Source organism: Trichosurus vulpecula, chromosome 4, assembly GCF_011100635.1.
Source record: "Trichosurus vulpecula isolate mTriVul1 chromosome 4, mTriVul1.pri, whole genome shotgun sequence".
Classification (NCBI taxonomy): domain Eukaryota; kingdom Metazoa; phylum Chordata; class Mammalia; order Diprotodontia; family Phalangeridae; genus Trichosurus; species Trichosurus vulpecula.
Window position 1 is genome coordinate 221766015 of NC_050576.1, and position 23318 is coordinate 221789332.

A 23318-nucleotide genomic window follows, 5' to 3' on the forward strand; every position below is an offset into this window, starting at 1 on the left:
AAAAAAATTCATTTTATTTAGTTTTTTTTTCTATTTCTATGAAGCCTTTATAATGGAGAAAAGGAAAGAAAGGTCAATTATAGAAAGATATAAAAGGGACAATACAGAAAGGATAAATGCCGAGAAGGACAAAAGACCCAAAGAGACTTAAGTGATCTGCAAAAATACTAATTTTGAAAACTTCCTCATTTAAATTCTAAAATGATACAACCTCCCCCCCATAACACTCCGAACCCTAGAAAATATTCTTTACAAAGGTTTGCAAAACTATGTAATAAAACTGCATGAGGATATTATTAAACTATTCTCTTTCATCAAATTCTTCTTATTAGGTCAGTTTAATCACTATTATGTCATATAATCATACGATCATAGCTTTATGGACCTTAAAAATCATCTTATCCAAGAACTAAATTTTGTGTATGAGGAAAATGAGGCATAGTGGGATTAAGTGAATTGTGTTTTCTGATTCCAAATCCAACAGTTTCTCCTTTACCGTGCTGCCTTTCAAAGTTAAAATCTGGGCTCATAACAATTGAATTTCAAAGTTAGTGTATATCATGATGTACTAGCAATCAAGATGGGCTCTTACAACTTATTCAACCAAGTGCCCTTGAAGAGTTTGGCCTTTGTTTCCTTGATTAAATTAGGAGTCCTTGATGACCTCCTTGCTTCAAGGGAAAGCCTAGTTTACATGGGTTTGAGTGACATGTTTGGGACATCAGAGGCTTTTAGACCACATGGATTTAAGTCACATTTTTGTGACGCTTTTAGGTCATGTGGGTGAGTCGCATGTGTACTCACCTTTGACCCTGAACAATCCAGAGGTTGGATTTCTCTTTTGGAGCTCTGAGTCATAGCAGGAGTGGCACATGACTCTGGGCCAGTCGTTGTTATAAGCTCCCCGGCTTTGGAGAAAACCCAGATGTTGATGCTTCTCTGGTAACTGTATATTGGGATTTTGTCAGACAGAAATCTGTCTGTTGATTCATGTTTACTTGCTCTGTTTGTATTTGCTCTGAAGCTCAGGATGCTGGCTTTTCCCTGTGAGCTGAGTGAATGATATTTGTATGTTGGCTTAAAGTAAGACTGTTAACCCCTCAACATTGCTTTCCTTAGTAAACCAGATCAAAAGAACTTGTGCTTGCAGCATCCTCTTTGTTGAGCTTGTGTTGGTTTTTCACCCACACAGCAGCTGCTAGCCCAATTGTTGAAACACATGACTGATGATTCAAATTTTTAATTCAATATTTTAAATGTAAATTTTGGTGTGTGTGTTTGGCATGTGTGTGGGGCCCACCAATATTAAGGATTTCTACTTCTAGATGTAAGTGCAAAAAAGGTATTTTGCACATGGGTACAATAGCTTCAAATACTGCTAAACCAACTGACTTGATTTTAGTTTTTCTATAATAACTATGGAATTCAAAAGGGGAAGACTGCTTATTACTCCTTAATGTATCTTAACTAGCCCTGATTTCGCTCTTCTTTTTTCCAAAAGAAAATTCTACCTTCTGAAGTCCTTTCTTTGGGGCATTCCCCCAGGAACTGCAGGAGGAGTTGCTTTCTTGTGAAGCAGCATTATTCCACATATCTCCTTCTTCATCTTCCCACTGATTGGTAGTGAGGTTCATTTCATCCCCACCACTGCCCCAGCCTTCTTGCATAGATTTTGAAGCTGGAAGGAAAAAAAAATGACACATCTACTTAATGGATCTGTAATATACAGAGCAAACATTGTTTCACTGCAATGTAACCTTGGGAGTGGTATATTACAACTGACATTGAGCTTTTGACTTCTAAACCATCAGGACTGCCATTCCAATTAGTAAAGTATATAAAGCTCAAAGCAGCAGAATAGAGCCAAGGAGACTTTGCAATGCCCACACATAAATAACTTGTAGAGCTTTCTGTGTATGAACAGATCAGTCAAAATTAATCTCCCTAAACTATATGTAAAACACATGCCTTAATTAAAATATGGTAATAATTAAGCTTCCTATTCATTGATTATCTCCCCAATTTTTAAAATGTGACAACAAAATGTTAGATCTTACTCACCTTGTTTGCACAGGGCTGGGGCAGCAGCTGGGGCACTTGTTCTTCCAAATGTCCCTGATGGCTCAGAATTATCTCCCCATCCTGCACCACTGCTGGGTGGCTTTCCCCAAGCTGCTGTGCCATTATCAACTGTAGCAGCAGGAGATGATGACTCTCCCCAAGAAGCTTCAGTCTTTGAATGAACATTAGGCATGTCTCCCCAGCCTGTTGAAACTGAAAAACATATAGTAAAATAAAAGTAAAAATAGTGTTTTTCTGGTTTTTAGTATTTGTTCTAATTTTTAAAAGTTTATGATTCTTAATTTACTCCCCCCTTACTGTATATTACATTTTAAAACTCATTAAGCAATACCTACAAAAGTTACCTCCATCCACCAACCACTTGAAATTTTCCCAATATTTGCAATATCATCTTTTATATGAATCATTTAGAACTAAATGCTTCAAGATAAGCAATGAATTATATGAAGTCTTACCCATAATAAAGGAGTTTGTACCACTTATTACTAGTAATAATTGGATTACATAGAGAACAATAATATATACTGGATAAAAGTTTTATAACACTCAAGCAAATTAAATCAGGAGAATTATTAGAATAGATAAAAATTATAGGCATCCTGGGAAATTAACTTAGGGATATTAAAGATAAAATTTCAGCAAAGGTAAGGTATTATAACAAATGATTAACTCATTCACTCAGATTTTGTAATCTCTACATTAAAAATTTTTTGAAATGTAAACACGTTAAATTATTAGGTACAAAACAAATACTGATTGTAGGAACCACAATTCTTTGAATGCCTACTCTAGAAATGGAAATAGGAGAAAATATTTCTACATAACATAACTTCAAACTTACACACTGGCAGAATGCCTAAAAAAATCAAGACAGTGGTCCTTCCACTTTAAATTGTTCTTCAACAAAAATAATAATCTAACTTTCAGTGTCAACTACCATACAATAACACTGCAACGAGCAGTGGTTAAAAAAAAACCAAGGTGCAGCATATAATTTTCCTGAAGGGCAAAAATATATATATATTACATGTTTAACAGATATGATACTTTACAATGAATAAGAAAAGTTTTCACATTAGAATGACAATGTAATTACAGAAATCAATAATCTTAATTGTTTTATTCTATTTGTCACTGAAGTTAATTATAAATCAGGTTGATAGTTATCTTGGGAATTATATAAGTGACAGATTTACTGTATAACAATAAATCTGAACCTTGCATGAGAGACTAGTAACAAGATTTAAAATAATAAAATGACACTTCAAATTCTTTTCAATCAAGTTCTAAGCAAAACTGTAATAATGTTTCTGTGCTTTGTTTTAGACATCACATGCCTTTCTAGATTCATTAAAAAGGACAGAAGTATATAGTACATGTTCCAAAAACACTTGATTTCATTTAATTTAAAAATAATATTAGGCATGACATATCACTAGAAGCAAACATTATAGCTTTTTATTTTAATGGGGAAAATGGAGAATGTATATGGGATACCTAGGAAAGTGTCCATTAACCCAAAAATATAATAACCAAGGAACACATTTGAAGAAGTAGAAGTAGAATTCTATTTAGCTAAAGTCACAGAATAGGGATTCTTACTATGAATTCATTACTTTAACATTAGGGCATTGCACAAAACTGTGACACTAGATAGTATTCATTGCTCAGATAACTAGTCTTGATCCAGGATTATTTTCCTTCAGGGTTGAGGATACGACTTCTGATAAGAATCAGTTCTTTCTGGTTTCTTTTTCAAAAACGCATGCTTAGAAAGTGGCTAAATTTAACTAGGTGAATATATAATGAAGATGGCAAAAAAGAATTGCTCTGATAAATATTTCTTGAGCAAATTCTATGTGCTTAGCATTATCAGGGGTTGATGCAAGACAAACAAGATGCAATTTCTCAGTCACATCCAATTCAACCATTCATTTGGGCTAGATTACCATGTGCTTTGCTGCACCATTTCTCCTCCACTAGGTTCAGCACTTGTGCAATGGACACTTGCACAGAGAATTGTGACTCTTGGGGAAATTAACCCACTCAGCTTTGAAATACACAGTCATAAACAGCTAGCACTTTTGTAGAATTTTAAGTAAAGTACCTTATAAATATTAACTCATTTTATCCTTACAACAATTCTAGGGGGTAGGTACTGTCATTTTAAAAATATTTTATAGGTGGGCAAATTGAGGCAGAGGCTAAATGACTGGCAGAGGGTTACATAGCCAGTGTCTGAAGGAGGATTTGGACTCAGGTCTTCCTGACTCCAGGTCCACAGTTCTATCCATGGTGCCACCATGATGCCTCACTTAATCACAGTGAGCACTTTGCATTTCACCCATTTGCACTCTTTCCAACAATGTGAATTTATTATGACCTTGAGTAGAGTTTGAAGTTAGAATGAGAAATGGAAGTTGCAACATCAATACAGGCTGGAAAACATTCTTTTATATAGATGACTACAAAAGACTATTGCTAAAAACATTTATATATTAAAGAACAAATTAAGTGGAATAACAAAGCAGGCTACTTTTTCTGGGCTCTCTGGCTCATAGATAACTTACACTTTGGCCCAAATTTAGCTTTTGTATATTACATGCCATGTGACCAACTCATCTTCCTTTCCTGTCATATAATACCTTAATAACATTTTTTACTCTTGTTCTCCATGTTTCTAGTCGGTTTTATGTTGTAACCTGTTCACACCCACCATACAGCTTTCCACTGGCCTCTGTATGATACTCATCTTTAGTTTTTTGGAGTCAGTAGAGTTCCAGGTCTTGCTGCCATATAGTAACACTGGTAATATGTCTGGATTGAAAAGATAAAAGATAGGCCTTTGCTTTCTTGGGAAGGCTGGGTTCAGGAAAAGAGCTTTACAATTTCCCAAAAACAATCCAGCCTGCTTTCCTCCTCTTCAACTCTGGGCCTAGCTCACTGTCAATCTCTATCATCTGTCCCAGATATACATACTACAAAGCTGTCCATTCAGCTGTAGCGTAAAATCTGGGCAATAGAAACTGTTCATCCATCTGGTCTTTCCTCTGGATAGTGAGAGTAAGGAATAACAGGCAAATAACCAGAGGCTCCATCCACTGAAATCTTTTCAATGTTAGAAGAAAGTAGAGAAGACTTTTGGCATGTTGGATGGACCCCTCATGTGAACCTTTGGGATAACACAGATGAGAGTCACATAGGATAGGTAGGCATGAATAGGCTGAGATTTGGGTTATTGGAGGGAACTCCTGAACGGTTGAGACCACAGATTCATGAATATTATTAGAGCAGAGGCTCTTAACCTGGGGTCCATGAACTTAAAATATGTATGTTGGTAACTATTTAAAAATAATTGGTTAGTTCAGTTAAAAATATTATTATGAGAAGGGGTCTATGGGCTTCATGAAACTATTAAAAGGGCCTAAAAAACCAAAAAGTTTAAGAGTCCTTATACTAGGAATGGTTGTAAAATTTTTGGATCTCAGAGCTCTTAAAAAACACTCTTAAAAATTATTGAAGAGGCCAAGAACTTTTATGTAGAAAGTTATATCCAGTGATGTGCTGGTTTAATAATTGGCTCTCCTCCCAAAATGCATGCAGAACACACCTTTAAGCTTAACCTGCATTAATAAACATTTTCTCCATTACTTTAGGTCTAGAAAATCAGCAAAACAACAATTTATTGGAGATAGCAATCAAGTCTTTGGGAATTTTTAAGGGCTAAATACACTGAAAATTTAACAAGGAGTTCCCACAAGCTACTCTGAGCTGGCTTTAGCACACCCTTCATCATATCCATCAATATTTATCATACCAGAAACTTTTAAAAATACTGGTAAATTAAAAAAAAAATAACAATAGTAAACTCATTACTGTGTAGTCACAAAGAGTCTGACATGACTGAGCAACTGAACAACAACTACTACTACTTTAATGTACGGCAGTTGGCAGAAGATTGTCATACCTGCTTCTTTGGCTAAGTGTTATTTTGGCTGAAGTATATGAAGAAAATCTGGCCTGCTACAGGTACACATAGTTGGAAAAGGGAGGGGTATTTTAATAGCCTTTTTAGATAATTTGGATAGTCTATCAAACCTTGATGAGTGATAGTTTCTTAAAGGTTAGTTGCAATATGGAATCTGAGACCATATCAATAAACTTTTATTAGTCTGTTATTTTGAAATCCATTGGTTTACCTTGCAATTTGAATGGATAAGTACTACGTAAATGTTAGTTATTATTATTATTGTCATTATTATTATATTTAATCCATGTATGATTTTGAATCCATGTATGCACTGGTCATTTAAAAATATTGATTCACTGAGTTATTCAGATTTTCCAAATACTGACACATTTCAATATATAGTAGCAAAAAATTCACATTTGTTATTATCACCACTGATCTCATCAGAAAAGTCTTTAAGTGCTGGAAGCTCACATGGTCACGGTATCAGGTGCAAATTTTCCAAAATTCTAATTTTCACTTAAAAACCTGAATTTTATCATTGGTAACAAATATTGTCAGTTGTTTTCCTCAAACGACAGGCTTACTTCATTCACTTTTGAGAAAATGTCTGACAAACTCTAGAGTTATCTAGAAATTAACTGAAATAATAACTTTATCAAAGTTGCAGTATTTATGAAATAAATTGACATAAAGCACTTCTGTGTATTACAAAACAACAACAACAACCCAGAATGAAGAGACAGAAAGAAAACTACACTTAGAATCATTATAGAATGAATAAAATATTTGGGAGATACATACAGAAAGCATACGAAAACAACTACAAAACACTCCTTATGGTAATAAAGACAGAATTAAATTAGTGAAGAGATATTAACTGCTCACGGATAGGTTGAGAATATATAATAAAAGTGATAATACTATTTAACTTACTTATTTAGTGCAATACAAACCAAGCTACCAAAGTAGTACTTGATAGAAGTAGATAAAAAGATTTCATCTGGAGGAGCAAAAGGTCAAGAATTTCAAGGGAAATAATTTTTAAAATGGGAAAGAAGGGGATTTAGCAGTATCATATCTTAAATTACACTACTAAGAAGTAATTATCAAAAACTATTTGGTACTGGCTAAAAAATAGAGGTTAATTAGTAGAAGATTAAGTAATGTAAAAGTAGAATGTAAAATCATTCAAGGGCTGGACTGACTACCTTGAAAGGGAGGCCTAGGTCACTGAAGACCATGGGAGTTGTATTTCATCCCAGACTGGTAAGAGAAAAAAGCTACAGTAGGATAGGAACTTGAGGGCAGAATTTTTTTTCGAAAATCAGATAATGCAGAACCTCAAAGTCACAAAACAGGTATCCAGGATTTGTGCCAAAACAAACAAACAATCCAAACCAGCCAACTAAATCTCAAGTAGATTTGTTAAGGACAACAAATTAAAATAGGAGGGAAGGTGTAAGGGTAGGGTTCAAATCACCCCATTTTGGCTCTGGTGTTTTAAGGAAGGGAAGAACAGTTTTTGATTGAACAATCAAACTATGAACAGGATCTTGAATCAATCAAGTCTGTTAGGTGGGGGACTGACTCATACCCTAAGCAATTTGTATAAAAGGAAGAAGCTATCTCAGAACTGTGGAGAGATTGTGAGTCTCCAGCTTCAAGAAGTAGGAACAAGAATGGTATTTCTAGAACACCTATGAGGAACAAAGGGAGGACTGAGCTGTGGAAGAGAAGGGAGATACGGAAGGGAGACAATGACTACACAAGTAACTCAGAGCGGAGCATAATAGCTGAGCAGAGTCTCAAGAAAAGGTCCACTTTCTTCCAATTTCCCCAATTAATGCCTAATTACAAACAGTATAATATAATCTGCTGTTTCATTACCCAAATGTTTCAGCAAATTTAATTTTGCCTCAATCATAAAAATGCCAGCAATTAAATAGGTACAGATATAAAAATAAGGTTATGGACCCAACTTCTACATAGGTGTCAGGAATTTTCCTAACTTAGGGATAGGAGCACTTGTGAATCAACTCAGAATGTTTCATCTAAAATTAAATGAAGAAGAAGGAACCAAGTGGGGGGCCGTTATATTGCCCCATAGGCTTAAAATGACCTAATTTTTATTTTAAAATAATATTATGTGTACCACATAGAAAACCTTATGAACCGAACATCCTAATATTTAATAAACACAAAGTCCCCAGGCTACTATGGCAAGGACTTGCTTTTCAATAAAAACGGCTTGGAAGTCTGGAAAGCAGTCTGGCAGAAATAAGGATTCAAGCAACATCTCACACTATATACATAAGATAAGCTTCATGGATACATAGATATAAAAGGTCACATCATAAACATATTAGAGGAGTAACGTACATACATTATTTTGTACATACAATGTACATATATTTCAGATGTACATAATACATTCAACATAAATTTTACACACATACTGACTCTCCCTCAAATACCCTAACCACTCAGTTCCTCAACCTACTCACTTTTCATGACAGAGTTACTCTTTCACCCCACTTAAGCCCCACAGAAAGATGGTCCAAGTATGCAATCTACTTCCTGACAAAGAGGTGATAGACTCAAAATACAAAATAAGAAATATTTGGGGGCATGGCCAATATGGGAATTTGTTTTGCTTGACTATCTATTTTGTATCTTTTCACTGGGGATCCCATTCTCAAGTGTCCTGTGAATGGAAGATGGCAGTTAATTCTCTTTCAAGCACTAGGGAAGAGATTTCTTGGGCTTGGTGCAATCAGCCCATCCTGTAAGTTTCTATCAGCAAGATGTCTAGTATTTGTATCTTTGGTCCTGGAACCAAAAGAGGTAAATAAATTATATGAAAAATCTGATAAAAGACACTGGTGGTATCTTTTATTGTGGTGAAAACTATGTTAGAAAACAGCTCAGGAATAAGAAATGAGACCAAAATCCTGTAAAATTACAGAAGTCTCTTGCCTATATTATTAATATTCAAAGAGAGGATTTGAGAGTTAATGCACATAGTATGTACCAGGTAATAAAACACAAAAATGATTACACTTTTAACAAAAGGATTAGTTATATAGAGGTCAGACCACCAACTGTTAAAAAAAATCAAAATGAACAAAAAAACCACAATAATATTAAGAAAAAGGTACAGAATACAATGAAGGTAACTATAATTTTAGCTGTAAAAACAAGCCATTACAGCTCCTTCCAGCCTCCAAGAAAATGGAGAGTGGAAGTCACTGACAGTGATTATAAAAAGAATCAATTTCCAATAATAAGTATTTGATTTCCTTGCCAGTTATACGAAAAACAAAGGAAGAGATGATTTAGAATATGAACTTGTTTGTAAAATCTCATTTAGGAGGGTTTTAGAAGATTATCAGTATTAATGTGTCATAGGAGATACAGTAGAGGGAAAAAAAGTTTAAAGAAAGCCTGCAGAAAGATGCAAGTTAACTTCTCCTTAGGGTGCATAAGGATAAAGCCAGAAGAACAATGCACGGATGAAAAAAAACCTGTAATGATTTTTTTGTTAATTTATAAACTTTTCACCAAGGACAATCAAGAAATTACACTTAGAATCATCACAGAATGTACAAAATAGAAGGCAGAAGGTAGAGATGAGGCAGAAGAGCATTCCAGGCATGGGGAAAATGCCTGCAGCCAAGAGTTGATTGGTGTATGGCTACCAGTCATGGAATACTTAAGACTGCAAAGGCCAGAGAATAAGGATTATCCAAAGAATAACTGGGATGTATATGGTGAGTAAAGGTAGGTTACAACAGTCAGTCAGTCAACAAGCATTTATTAAGTGCTTATTATGTTCAAGTGTTGTACTAAGCATTAAGAATACAAAGAAAGGCAAAAACATCGTCCTTGCCATAAAGGAGCTCCCATACTGATGAAGGAGACAACATGTAAAATAGATACACACAAGATACATACAGAATAGATGGGAAGTAATCTGGAGAAGGAAATGGCAAACCACTCTAGTATCTTTGCCAAGAAAATCCCATGTGGGGTCATGAAGAGTCATAAATGAATGAACTACTCAACAACAATCTCAGAAGTAAGGCACTAGGAGCAGAGGATAGGCAAAGGTCTCCTGCAGTCTCATTTGAGTTGAATCTTGAAGGGAGTCAGGGAAGCTAAGAGGTGGTGGTGAAAAGGGATTCCATTCTAGGAATGTGGGGTATGACATCCAATACAAAGGCATACAGTCCTAGTCACAGACCTAGAGTTGTATGCTAGGAACACCAATAATACCAGTGGAGCTAGAATGTAGAATGCTCAGAGAGGGATAAGAAAAATGGAAAGTTAGAAGGCTTTAAATGCAAAACAGAGAACTTTATATTTGATCTTGGAGTCAACAGGAGCTGAGTGGTGTTAATGACATGGTCAAACCTTTGCTTTAAGAAAAATCACTTGGGCAGCTGAGTGAAGGATGGACTGGAGTGGATTTGAGGCAGGGAGATCAATTAAAAGGCTACTGGAATAGTCAAGATGAAAGGTGACAAAGACTTGTACTAAGGCAGCGGCTATGAGGGCAGATGTGAAAACAGGGCAAGATCTCACAACAGATCGAATATGTAGGGTGAGAGTGAGAAGTTGAGGATGAAACCAAGGTTTCGAACCTAAGTGATGTCCTTGACAATAATAGGAAAGTCAGGAAAAAGAGAGTGTTCTGGAGGAAAGATAATGATTTCTGTTTTGGACAAGTTGAGCTAAGATGCCTAAAGGAAGTTTAAGAAGTCATATTATGAATAAAAAAATGGAGTGGAAAGGAAGCATAATGAATGTCATTATGATGAAAAAAGTCCAAAAAGGTGGATCCCCATATCCAAGAGGACATGGATAATACTTGTACAGGATGGGCACACATGTATAGTTTCCCATCATGTATTAAAGTATCCAATGTGTGTGAAGGTGGACCAATATCCCTTCTAAGCATTAGACATTAAAAACTTTACAAAAAAAGCTGCATTAAATCTTAATGACCATTTTAGAAGACCTTTATTATTGCTACTTTGGAAGTTTGATTATAGGATACCAATAATCACAGTTTTATTATTCTTTGTGCAATTAAAACAAACAGGATCAAAAACACTTTTGGGTGTTGAAAAAGAAAATAATTTAAGCGCATTTTTATGTATATAAACAAGCTCATCAATCCACCTCTCACCTGAATTTCCTTTCCCCACTTCTCCCTCTCATTTCAACCTCCTGCCCTACAAAAAAACAAGCTGCAACAGATATAGTGCAGCATTTCTATTTTTGGTTAGTTAGGAGGCTTAAAATAGTGACTGCTAGCTGGGATAGGTCAATGGGATCTAGCTCTGAAGCTGAGCCATGAGAACAGCTGAACCTTATTGCAACAGAGCTAGGGCTTTCTGATCTTACATCACTCTACCTGCAGACATTTCTATTTTTGGCAATATTCTTTTACCTAAAGAATGACAGAGATACAGGTTAGTTTATAGGGAACTGTACAACTTTGAGCTTCAGCTACTATGAGGAATTCTGGACATATGCTACAGAATGGCTACTTTGGTACCACAGAACACACTACCTCTCTTAAATTTGCACAGGAAGACTATGTCCACTTTAAATAGATTTTGCTCTTTGGTCTACCGTAAACAGTAATAAGAAAGTAAAAGTGTCGGTTAACCCGAGTTCTAATTCTTAGATGCCCATGGAACTTGTAAGATTGTATTTTTGTTATTTTCATGCCATCCTTTACATTAAAAAGAAATAGCATTAAGAGAATTATAAAAGCCCATATTCAAATCATCACAGTAAATTATCAAATAATAATATATTTGTAGTTGCTTGTGCTTGAAAGGATTTTTCTATCTCCCTTTCAAAAAAACACTCCAAAAAACCAACTATTAAGGAAACTTCATTTCTAGATCAAATTTTTAAAGTTTTTATAATTTCTATATCAAGACATCCATCCCTATTTCTCTTGACATTCTCCCAGTCATCTAGCTTCAAAACCTCATGATCATCTTCGACCTTTCACTCTGTCAGTTGCCAAGTTGTCAGCTGTTCTTTAGCAAAGGCTGACTCTCCTTTTCATTCACACTGCTGTCATTATCTCTTGATTGTACTATTGTAAGAGCCTTCTCTCACTAGTTTCCCTACCTCCAGTCTCTGTCCTCCCTAATCCATACTTCATGAAGATGAGAAATTAAAATTCTGAATATAGGCCTTAATACGTCAATCTTCTGCTCAAGTAATTGGTTTTTTGAAGAAAATAGAAACGTTTAAATATTCTTCACAACCCGGTTGCAACTGACCCTTCCAGCTTTAATTCAAACTACTCTCTGACTCCATATACGCTCTAATCCAACCACCTTACTATTGCTGCCTGATTTCACCCTGCATGTGCCTACTGCCATACCAGCACAGGCCTTCTCCTCACTCCCCGCTCCTTGGATGTCTTCCTTTCTACTTCTCTGCCTGTCGACTTCTTTCTCTTCCTTTAAATTTAACATGACAAAACATTCTTGTATCATTTTTAGCTTCATATCCCCAAATCTTAGCAGTGCCTGGTAGGCAGTAAACATAAACGTTTTTGACTAGCATCTCTACTTTGCTCTTAATTCTACTTTGTACACAAGCTATATCCTATCATTTCCATTAGACTATACTATCCATGTACTTACTCAATGACAAAATTGTGTATCTATGTATTTCCAACCCCTAGCACAGTGTTGTGCAAATAGTATGCCAACAAAGGTTTGCTAAATTAAAAAATGATGCTATAATATTATGTAAATAACTGAAAAATATTCAACTTTGAAGAAATAAGCTATGAACTGAGCTGGAGAATAGTGTCAGCTATTTCTAACAAGCCAAAAAAACTAGTTAGTAAAGTGAAAAACTGGAAGTCTCGTGTGGTAGTTAAGACAGTAGTATTGCAGTAGGACACTGGGCTAGGAACCAGCAAGATCTGAGTTCAAATGTGGCCTCGGACACCTACTAGCTTTTGATTCTGGGCAAGCTATTTAACCTCTGTATGCCTCAGTTTTCCCACCTGTAAAATAAAGATAATAACAGCACCTACCTCCCCGTGCTGTGGTGAAGATCAAATGAGATAGTAATTGTAAAGTGTGTGGCACGGTGCCGGGCATATAAATGTTAGCTCATCACAAGTAGCATACTTCAGTTATACCGATGCAATGTGGTATTAGCAACATTTTACTTTCATATAATTTTGCCAGATAAGCCTCACCTATGATTTCCTGACAGTATCATCTTGCTTACTGGTTTGATTCCTCAGTGAAATTCAAAAATTCCTTTTTGTATTATGTAAATGTTCATGGAAATCCATGGATATCCAACTCCCTCTTCCCTACCCTGCATATATTCAGTCTTCTGAGTTTAAATAGGTAATAACTTAAAGAACTCACTAATAGCCTGTTTGTTTTTGTCTGTTTGCTTGATTATTTATTTGATAATGTGGGAGAACCATAACTATGCTAGGCACTGGGTTGAGTGCTGGGGATACAGAGAAAGGCCCAAACAATCCTTGTTCTCAAGGAGCTTATAGTCTAACGGGTGAGACATTATGTAAGTAAATAGGTGCATACAAGATACCTGGAGTCAGCAGGAGATAACTTTAGAGAGGAAGGCTTTAGAAGCTGGAAGAATTAAGAGAGTACTCTTGGAATTTAAGCTGAATCTTGAAGAAAGTCAGATGAGGCAGAGGTAGGGACAGCATTCTAGGCATGGTGGTATAATGAGTAGTAGAATGTGTCGTGAGGAATAGCACATAGGTTAGTTTGGCTCAATTATTAAGTTCGTGGAAGGGACTAAAATGTAAAGTCTGGAAAGATAGGAAAGAACTGGGTTGTAAAGAGCTTTAAATGATGAATTATCTTGTTTTGGGAAGTAAAAGGGAACCACTAGAATTTACTAGGGGATGGGAGGAAGGTGATGGGAACATGATAGGACACATGGTCAGACCTACACTTCAGGAAAATGGTTTTGGTTCTTGAGTGAAGCATACATTGGAGTGGGGTGGAATTTGAAGCAGGGAGACCAATCAGAAAGTTATTGTAATAGAGCAGGTGAGAAGCGATGAGAGCTTGAACTAAGGTGGTAGCTGCATGAATGAAGAGACTGGGACCTATATAAGAATTGTGATTAAGGTGAAAGGATATATGGGGTGAGAGTAAGGAGTTGAGGAAGGCACTGAGGTTGTGAACTAAGTGATGGTACCCTCAAGAATAAAAGTGAGGTTCAGAAGAGGGGTGGGCATCCAGGGAAATTGATCTCTTGTTGATTAATCTCTCTCTCCATATATACATATATATACACATACACACATATGTATGTGTATATATGTGTGTATGTGTATATATATGTATGCACATATGTATATATATAAAAGCACCTATTATATACTAGTATTATGCTAGCTGCTGGGGATAAAAATGCCAAAAATGACTTCTGTTTTAGACATGTTGAGTTTGGGATGCCTCTGAGACTTCTAGTTTAAAATGTCCAACAGGCAGCTGGTGTTATGGGACTGGAGTTCAGGAAAGAAATCAGAGCTGGATATATTGATCATAGAGATATTTGAATCCATGGGAGCTGATGAGATAATCATCTGAGCTAATGTAGAGAGAAAAGAGGGCCTAGGACAGAGCTTTTGGTGACAAAGACAACTATCACACATGACATGTATGAATATCCAGCAAAGGAGATTGCAAAGAAGCAGGCAAACAGAGGAGAGGAGAACCAAGAGTTCTCAAATAAAGCCAAAGAAGAGAAAATATCCAGGAGGAGAACTTTGGCAAATGTTGCAGAGAGGCTAAGAAGAATGAATTTTGAGTATAGGCCATTAGATCTGACAATTAAAACATCACTGGTAAATTTTTGAAGAGAGTAGTTTCAGTTGAATGAAATTGGAAATGAGGCTGTTTCTTGAGCAGTTCTTCTTTATTTATCTTCAATTTCTAAGAGCAACAATTTCAGTACAAAGCCTCAATTTAGGCTGGGTAAAGAATTCCAGAAACCAACAGTATGAGGGTGGCTTTAGGTACTCCAACAGACTAGATTAAATGATTAAAACCCAGTTTTACCTAGATCAGGGATTCTTTCTTCAGTATATTTTTCAGTATTTTTTTGGGTCTCCTTTAGCAAGTCATTGACTTGTTTTTCATGGTTTTCTCGCATCCTTCTCATTTCTCTTCCCAATTTTTCCTCTACTTCTCTAACTTGCTTTTCCAAATCCTTTTTGAGCTCTTCCATGGCCTGAGACCAGTTCATGTTTTTCTTGGAGGCTTTTGTTGTAGGCTCTTTGACTTTGTTGACTTCTTCTGGCTGTATGTTTTGGTCTTCTTTGTCACCAAAGAAAGATTCCAGAGTCTGAGACTGAATCTGGGTGCTTTTTCGCTGCCTGGCCATATTCCCAGCCAACTAACTTGACCCTTGAGTTTTTCAGCGGGGTATGACTGCTTGTAGAGTTAAAAGAACTATGTTCCAAGCCTGGGGGGATGCGCCAGCTCTGCCACACCAGCACTCTTCCTTCCCCAAGAACCCCCAACCTGGACTGGACTTAGATCTTCAGCAGGCTCTTCATTCCTGCTCTGATCTGCCACTTAATTTTTCCCACCAGGTGGACCTGGGGGCGGAAGCAACTGCAGCTGTAGTTCTGTAGCTGCTCCAACTCCGCTGCCCCTGGGGCATTGGCCGAACTGCGAACTCCTTTTTAAACTCTGTCCCCAGCAGCTTTTCCCACTAACCTTCTTTGTTGTCTTTGGTGTTTGTGGGTTGAAAAGTCTGGTAACTGCTGCAGCTCACTGATTCAGGGTGCTAGAGCCCGCTCCGCCCGGCTCCTGGTCTGGTTGGTCCGCGCCGCCCACGCTGGGCTCTGCTCCACTCTGCTCCCAGCTCTGTGAGGGATAAACCTCACCCAGAGACCATCCAGGCTGTCCTGGGCTGGAGCCCTGCTTCCCTCTGCTATTTTGTGGGTTCTGCAGTTCTAGAATTGGTTCAGAGCCATTTTTTATAGGTTTTTGGAGGGGCTCGGTGGCGAGCTCACACTAGTCCCTGCTTTCCAGCTGCCATCTTGGCTCTGCCCCACTAGGTTCTTAACCTGGGGTCCATGAACTTGTTTGCTTAATATTTTGATAACTGTAATCTTACGTATTTTATGAATTTAAAAACATTATTCTGAGAAGCGGTACACAGGATTCACCAGATTATCCATGACACAAAGAAGGCTAAGAACTCCTGATCTAGGGCATCTCCTTGAAAGAAGTTAGTTGAAAGGCAATGAGTGACCAATGAATATTTTTATTCATTAGAGCTCAAGTTAATGGGCTCCTATGGACCTGTAAACAGTCTTTATTTAAAATTACATTTGGAAGAACATTTATATAAACTGGATTTGCAACTAAAAAAGCAACCCAACTAATCAAAAAACCCCAATGAAACACAAGAATAGAAATTCTAAAAAACCAATGAAAAGAAAAACAAAAATATCACTGATTTGATGTGGATGCAAAGGTGCCCTAAGGGGTTAATATTAAGGGTTGCTTTTTCAGTACCTTGTGAGGCCCCTCCTGAGCCTAAAGTTTCTTCCCCTTACCTTGCAATAACACAAAGTTTTCCCCTCATCCTGGACCACAAAATTCCTTGTTTCCCTCATCCCGGGTCATAAATTTTCCCATCTCCCTTATCTTGCCTTTATAAAAAAAAAACCTAAGACTTGATTCCTCTGTAAATTGTTAATCCTTCTTCCAGGGCTAGCCCGCTGCATTTGTGTCCATAAAGCTTCCCTTGGTTAAGAGGAAAATTGTCTAAGTGAATTCCTTCACACCTGAACCAACTTTATCAACTCTGTACCTCATCAGTATCGATAAATAAAACTAGGCATTTTAAAAAACGCATATAGAGCGGGTTATGAAACCTCATCCCAGCACTAGGACAAATAAGAGCTCTTTTGTCAAACAACTCTGTAGTGATTAAAGTCAGGACTTGCCGAGTCCCTGTAGTAGTTGTAAAGAGCTCAACTATTGATACTAGTGCTTAGTCTCGTGGAAAATCTCATTGTAAGTACCAGGAGATTAATAAAATCCACTGCCACCTGCTACTAACAATAGTGTCCTATCTCAAAGGAATTATAAGACATGGGAATTTAACAATGAAAATGTACAATGTATTATTTAATATAATTTAAATTCAAACAAAGCAAATTAATTTTTTGCAGTGCCATAATGCCATTTCCTTTAATATAACATAAGAAAGTCTTTTTTGTTTAGCAATTTCTAGAGTTTTGGTCTGATTGTCCTAACCTGTGCCCTTAAGGACAAATGAATATAGTAAATCCACTAAGATTAAAATGTTAGCCACAGTATACAAACGGGAATATTTTCAAAAAATGACTATAGAGCTAAATTCTCTTTAAGAACACTCATTTGCCTTGTAAAACAAACAAATAAAAAAAAAACCTTAACTAACTCTCTCATCTGAAATATTTTTGTTGGCATTTGATTTTCTTGTGGAAAGAACTTTCAGATATATAGAAGAAGATGGTATTTCTACATGGCCTGGAGAAAAAGAGGTAAGGTGATGTAGAGTGCTGGACTGTGACAATTAAACAATATGACATTTATATAGCATTTTAAAGTTCATAAAATGCTTTTCACAATTTCTCTGGGGCTTAGTACATAGCTTTTTATAATCATTGCTGAGAACCAATTAAACGTAAAATATTATTATTTTATTTTACTCTTTTCTCTTCAATAATATTGATGGAAAAATAATTATATTATTTTACTCTTTTCTCTTCAATAACTTTGCTGTTATTCCTGAATAAAAGAGAATCTATTTTTCTTATTCAGATGAGCATGTCCACAAATATAGCTTGTTATCACCTTGGTAATTTCTATGATTGACTAGTTTTCTAGATAAGATGTATCAAATACATTACAGCAAAATTGCTGAGTGCTGCTAGAATCAGATTAAAATTGGGAAATGTTTAACAAAACAAATAGATATAGATACATAATAGATAACATGATGTTTCTGATTTAACACCAGCGTTCTAAATCATGGAAAATATCCCATGATATTGCAGAATTCTAGAGAAAAAATTCCAGTGTACCAAGGGCTCTGCTGCTATTAACATATGATTTTTATTTCAAGAGTCAAAAGGTAACACCTAGTTGTATGAAATCCATGTAATTTTTCTGTGGTCAGTTTATTTGAACAAAAAAGTAAGATATCTGTAAACTGACACTAAAACTACACAAATGAAATATTTTATTGTGGTAATATTCTTAAACTTTAGTTGAAGGGATCTACTTTGTGTTTTTCAAAAGACTTAATATTATCTACAGAGGGTTAGGAGAATGACAGTTGTAGGGTAGACCTCATAAACTAGTCAGCTAATGATCCTACCAGCTGGAGAGTTCTGTTCTACTGATTAACTTTGTTGGTTGGTAAACTTTAATAAGCATCTCTGTAATTCTTTGTATTTCACAAATGGCTTTAATACTTATCACACTATATTTGTACATGCATACTATATGTACTGAGATGAAAAACATTTTCTATTTTCAGAGAGTATAAAACATTCTTCCTACCTGGACCAAGCAGCGGAGATCGATTGAGCTGAGTGCTTGACTGGTGTGATGGTAGACTTTCAACCATGTTTGTGTTGCTATTGGTGGTGGTGGTGGTGGTAGTGGTATTGGTTGTGGTACTGCTCTGGATTACAGGATTGTTTCTATCCCACATGTTTACAGTTTTATTGTTGTAATTGCTTGGGTCACCCCAAGCTGAGGTACCATCATCGATTTCCATCTTACGTCGAATGGAGGGAGGAGAAGGTTCTTCCCAACCCGTAGCCTCGCTAATGTCCTTCTGTTTGGCTGGCACTGGCCCACCAACCCATCCTGATCCAGTCTGTTTAACAGAAGCAGCTCCTCCCCAGTTACTCACATTGTTGTCTTGGGGTTTATTAGACCAGTTTTGCTGGGGACCAGGCTTTAAAGACTCCCCCCAATTTGTACCTGGATTAACTTTAGCATTTGTGCCACTACCCCATCCACTGGTCCCAGATCTTGTATCGTTCCAACTAGAACCTGATCGATTATTGTCAGTATCCCATCCTGATCCACTCTTTTTTCCATCATTCAAATTTCCAAGGACAGACGACGAATCTGTCCAATCTCCCCCCCCTGAAGTCCAGCCTGGATTGGACTTTTGTCCATCTCCCCAGTTTTGAGATTTGGGTTTCTGAGGTTCACCCCAGGTAGGTGATTTGTCCCCCTGATTTACAGTCCCACTCCAAGCATGGCCACTTTTGGCAGCAGCATTATTGACAGCAGTAGAGCTTATTGAGTCCCCCCAACCCCCGAGGCCATTTGGTGCCTTGTTGTTGTTGTCTCCCCAACCTGTATTTGCTGGAACAGCAGCAGAGGGTGAGTTGCCCCACCCAGATACTGAAGAGGTATTTGTACTGTTCATGATGGACCCATCATTCTTCCCCCCTGAGTTTGAAGGCTGAGTAGTTGCACAACCCCAGGCCTCCGTCCCATTGTCATTTTTTCGCTCAGACCTAGGGGATTCCTCAAATTCCCAGGCAGTGTTTTGCTTTACAGGAGTCTGTCCCCAACCGGTATTGGACAGTACTCTTGGGTCAAGATCATTCCTTGGCAACTGGACTTGCCCTTGGTCTATAATTCCTTTATCTCTCCGTCGGCTCTCTCCAGCTCCTTCCCTCCCAGTGCTTCCTTCATTTTGACTTCCAGAACTGTCATTACTTCCTTCACTTGTTGCAGTGCCAGAAGTGCCAGCTTTGGCCCAAGAGTTTAGTTGTTCATTGCCCTGTTGTATGGCAGGATTCTGGTTGGTAACACTAGGGTTATCCCACCCCATCGTTCCTTTCCCATTGATGTCATTATTGGAATGCTGGTTTGGGGGCTTTCCCCATTCCCCATTCACACCACTTGAGGTGCTACGGCTGGGGTGGCCCCAAGCTCCAGAATGCATATTACCAACACCATTGCTGCCATTGCCCCTTCCCCAGGCGAGAACTCCAGGACCAGCAGGAGGCCCTGAATCCCATGCATTTGCTCCATTCCCTTCCTTCTGCACAGCTGGATCTATTCTGCTGGATCCATTTTGTTTAGCACTTAATGCTGAGTTCACAGTGTCTCCATTCCCCTGACCGAACCCAGAATTATTATTTCCTGTGGCAGGACTACCTGGGGACATCCCCCACACTGAACTGCTAATTCCTTCACCACTGCCCCCACTGACTTGAGAAACTGATGATCCATTAGCACCAGGAAGGCCTTGCAGATGGGGTGGGATGATGGCCCCTATACCAACAGCCATCCCCCAATTCGGCAGTCCATTCGTCTGCATTGCATTGATAGAGTTTGGTGAAGAGTTCATAGGGTTAGTGTTATTTGGTCCATCAGTGTTAAGGTTCTGAGGTTGTACGCTGAAAGACACATTCTGAGAAGTGGACGTTTGTGGTTCTGTGCTCTCTTGAGGCAGCAAGTTTCCCCAAGCACCTAAAGTGCCTGTTGGGTTCCCATTCTGGTTGCCCATATTTTGACCTATGGCACCGACCGGACTGCAAATACTGGAAGGGTTGCCTGTTGCCACAGTTCCTTCATGTCCAAGTACAGGCCAGGCGGCTGGGTTGGCATTAGGATTAAGGTTCAGATTAATGCCAGCGTTTGAGTTGGAAGTAGCCCAGCAGTTCTGACTTCTACCATCTCCAATCATGTTGTCCATTTTTCCATCCCCACTGCTGATGGAGCAGTGAGCGAGATTAGAGCTGGAGCCTGTGGTCACACCCCACACTCTGGATGAGTTTCCATTGCCGTTTGCTCCGCCCGCTCCAAGGGCGCTCTGATTACAAGTGCTTTGGACGAGTGCTCCATTTGCGCCGTTATTGCCATTATTTTTCTTTGTATGTCCAGTGAAGTTGCCGTGGGCACTCCCTGTAGCCATGCTACTGTTCTCTGGGCCACAGCTGGAGGCAGAGTCAATGTCTGTAGTACATTCTGAAGCAGATTCGGTCTCAGTTAGTGTAATGGAAGGCCACGCCTCCTTGTCAGTCCTATCTATTATCACTTTATCCCAGGTGCAGTTGGCTTCACTTCTAAAAGTAGGCTGCTGTCCCCAGTGGGAATTTTCATAATGGTCTACCAATCCACTGTGACTGAGATCTGAAAAAGATTAAATAAGATTCAAAATGAGGCTTCTTTGATGACACCAGTAAACCAACTTTTGTTTTCTGTCGAGGGGACTTCTGAATTTCTGATATTGAGATTTTTGAGTATGAATGACAAACGCTATAAATCAGTGATTTGATTGTTTTTAAAGGAAAAAAATTTTATGACGTCCGTTTCCCATAGTAGTAGTTTATCCTACTTGCTGTAATCACAGAGAAAAAGATGATAAAAAGTTACTATAACAATAGCAAATGTTTATATAGCATTTACATTGTGCCAAGTACTGTGCTAAGTGCTTTACAATGATTATTCCGGTGGTAGCTATTACTACCCCCATTTTACTGATTAAGAAACTGAAGCAAGCAGAGGTTAAGTGACTTGCCCAAGCTCACACAGCTATCTAAGGTCACATCTGAACTCAGGTGCCCTGTACTAGTGTACTATGAATTTAGTAAGTCTTTTGAATGCATATGTATTTTATCGTATTCAATAGTACCTATGTAAATTTGTAAAATAAGAATATGAGAGATATTACTCAGTCTACAGAGGGTGAGTTTGCTTATTTTTAATGGGTCAGATGACAGATCCCTTGCAGTAACTCCATAGCCCTTAGGTTGAAAACCAATACTGTAAATCTCTTAATGAAAGTCTTCTAGACTTGTTCTACACTGTGACCATGTAACTGCTTGTTACAACCTGTGACTTAAAACTGCTAATTTCTGTACTGAAAGGCAGTGTTGCACAATGGATAAGACACTGGCCTCGATGTCAGGTAGGCTTCAATTCCAGCCCTGTCTATGATACCTAATGGCTGTGTGACCCTACACAAGTCACAGAGAACCTCTCAGGACCTTTGACAACTCTGAAAGATTATATGTTGCAGAGCAACTACAGATCTACACTGATTGAGGGAATTTCTTGAATTAATGAAATCACATATCAGGTAAAAAAATTTCTTTTCCCTCGTTTTATATTACATTTCTCAGGTTGCACAAAAGTTCTTTGTTTTTTCTGGTTAATTGTTAATTATCAGACATCAATCAATTACCAAAAATCCCTCATGGCAGGGACTTCTTTTTACCTCTGTATCCTTAGTGTCTTGAAGGGAAGAAAAAGGGAGTAAGTACTGGTGCTTTACAAATATTATCTTGTTTGATCCTCATAACAACTCTTTAAGGTAGGTGTTGTTATTATCTTCATTTTACAGTTGAGGAAACTGAGGCAAACAGAAATTATGTGACTTGCCCAGGATCACACAGCTAGTAAGCGTCTGAGGGCCAGATTTGAACTCCAGGCCCAGCTCTCTATCTACTGTGCGCTTAATATTTGCTGTGCATTCAAGAACTATGCTTAAAAATATTAAGCAATATTGGTATCTTTAAGACAGATGCATAGCCAGAGCTACTCGACAAAGTTTTTATTACTTTTATCTGACATAATTAGTAATTGTTTAGTCTACATGACAATATAGTCTGGTCTCATTGGTGGAAATAGTGAATCCCCCCTTGAAGTACTTGCATTATTTGAATTCCAAAAGCACATTTCCATAGGTCTGGAACCAATGATCACATTTTACATAATTATACAATCTGTATAATGTAAATACAAATACATTTTATCCTTCTAGAGAATTCATCATTTACACTAATCAAAAACTTGGCTGTATTAAAATCCCAAAATTTATTCTGAGTATTCTATATACTTTAATCTTCTCTAACCTTCCAATATGTCACTGCTGAAGTGCGGCTCTACCAGGGCCACATCAAGGAAAGATGTTAGATTCCTTGGCCTCCTGATTCTAAACTCTGTGGTTTTATCATTAAGATAGATAAAGAATTTATTAAGCACTTATTATGTGCCAGGCATTGTGCTAAATATACAAATTAAAAGCACACGAGCTTGTTCATCAAAATGAACCATTTTGTTCTAGCAAGAACCATACCCCTTCTACTAAATGCAGTTTTCTATGTACAAGGCTGTTTCCAGACTCAGCTCAAGTGCCAACTGCCCCCTTCCCTGTCACCATTCCCAGTTGCTAGAGC

At 37.6% G+C, this 23318-nt stretch overlaps 1 protein-coding gene across 5 annotated transcripts in view; it reads right to left on the reverse strand.

Annotated features, from left to right (window-relative positions):
- Window positions 1–23318, reverse strand: part of TNRC6C (trinucleotide repeat containing adaptor 6C) — a 186029-nt gene that overhangs the window by 66207 nt on the left and 96504 nt on the right. For all 5 annotated transcript variants that reach the window (XM_036754793.1, XM_036754790.1, XM_036754792.1 and 2 more), the window contains 3 exons: window positions 18667–21270; window positions 2062–2274; window positions 1512–1678 (listed from right to left, as the gene is read on the reverse strand). In XM_036754793.1, the coding sequence (XP_036610688.1) occupies window positions 1512–1678; window positions 2062–2274; window positions 18667–21052 (2766 nt within the window). In that variant the 5' untranslated portion in view covers window positions 21053–21270. The remainder of the gene's footprint in view (window positions 1–1511; window positions 1679–2061; window positions 2275–18666; window positions 21271–23318) is intronic.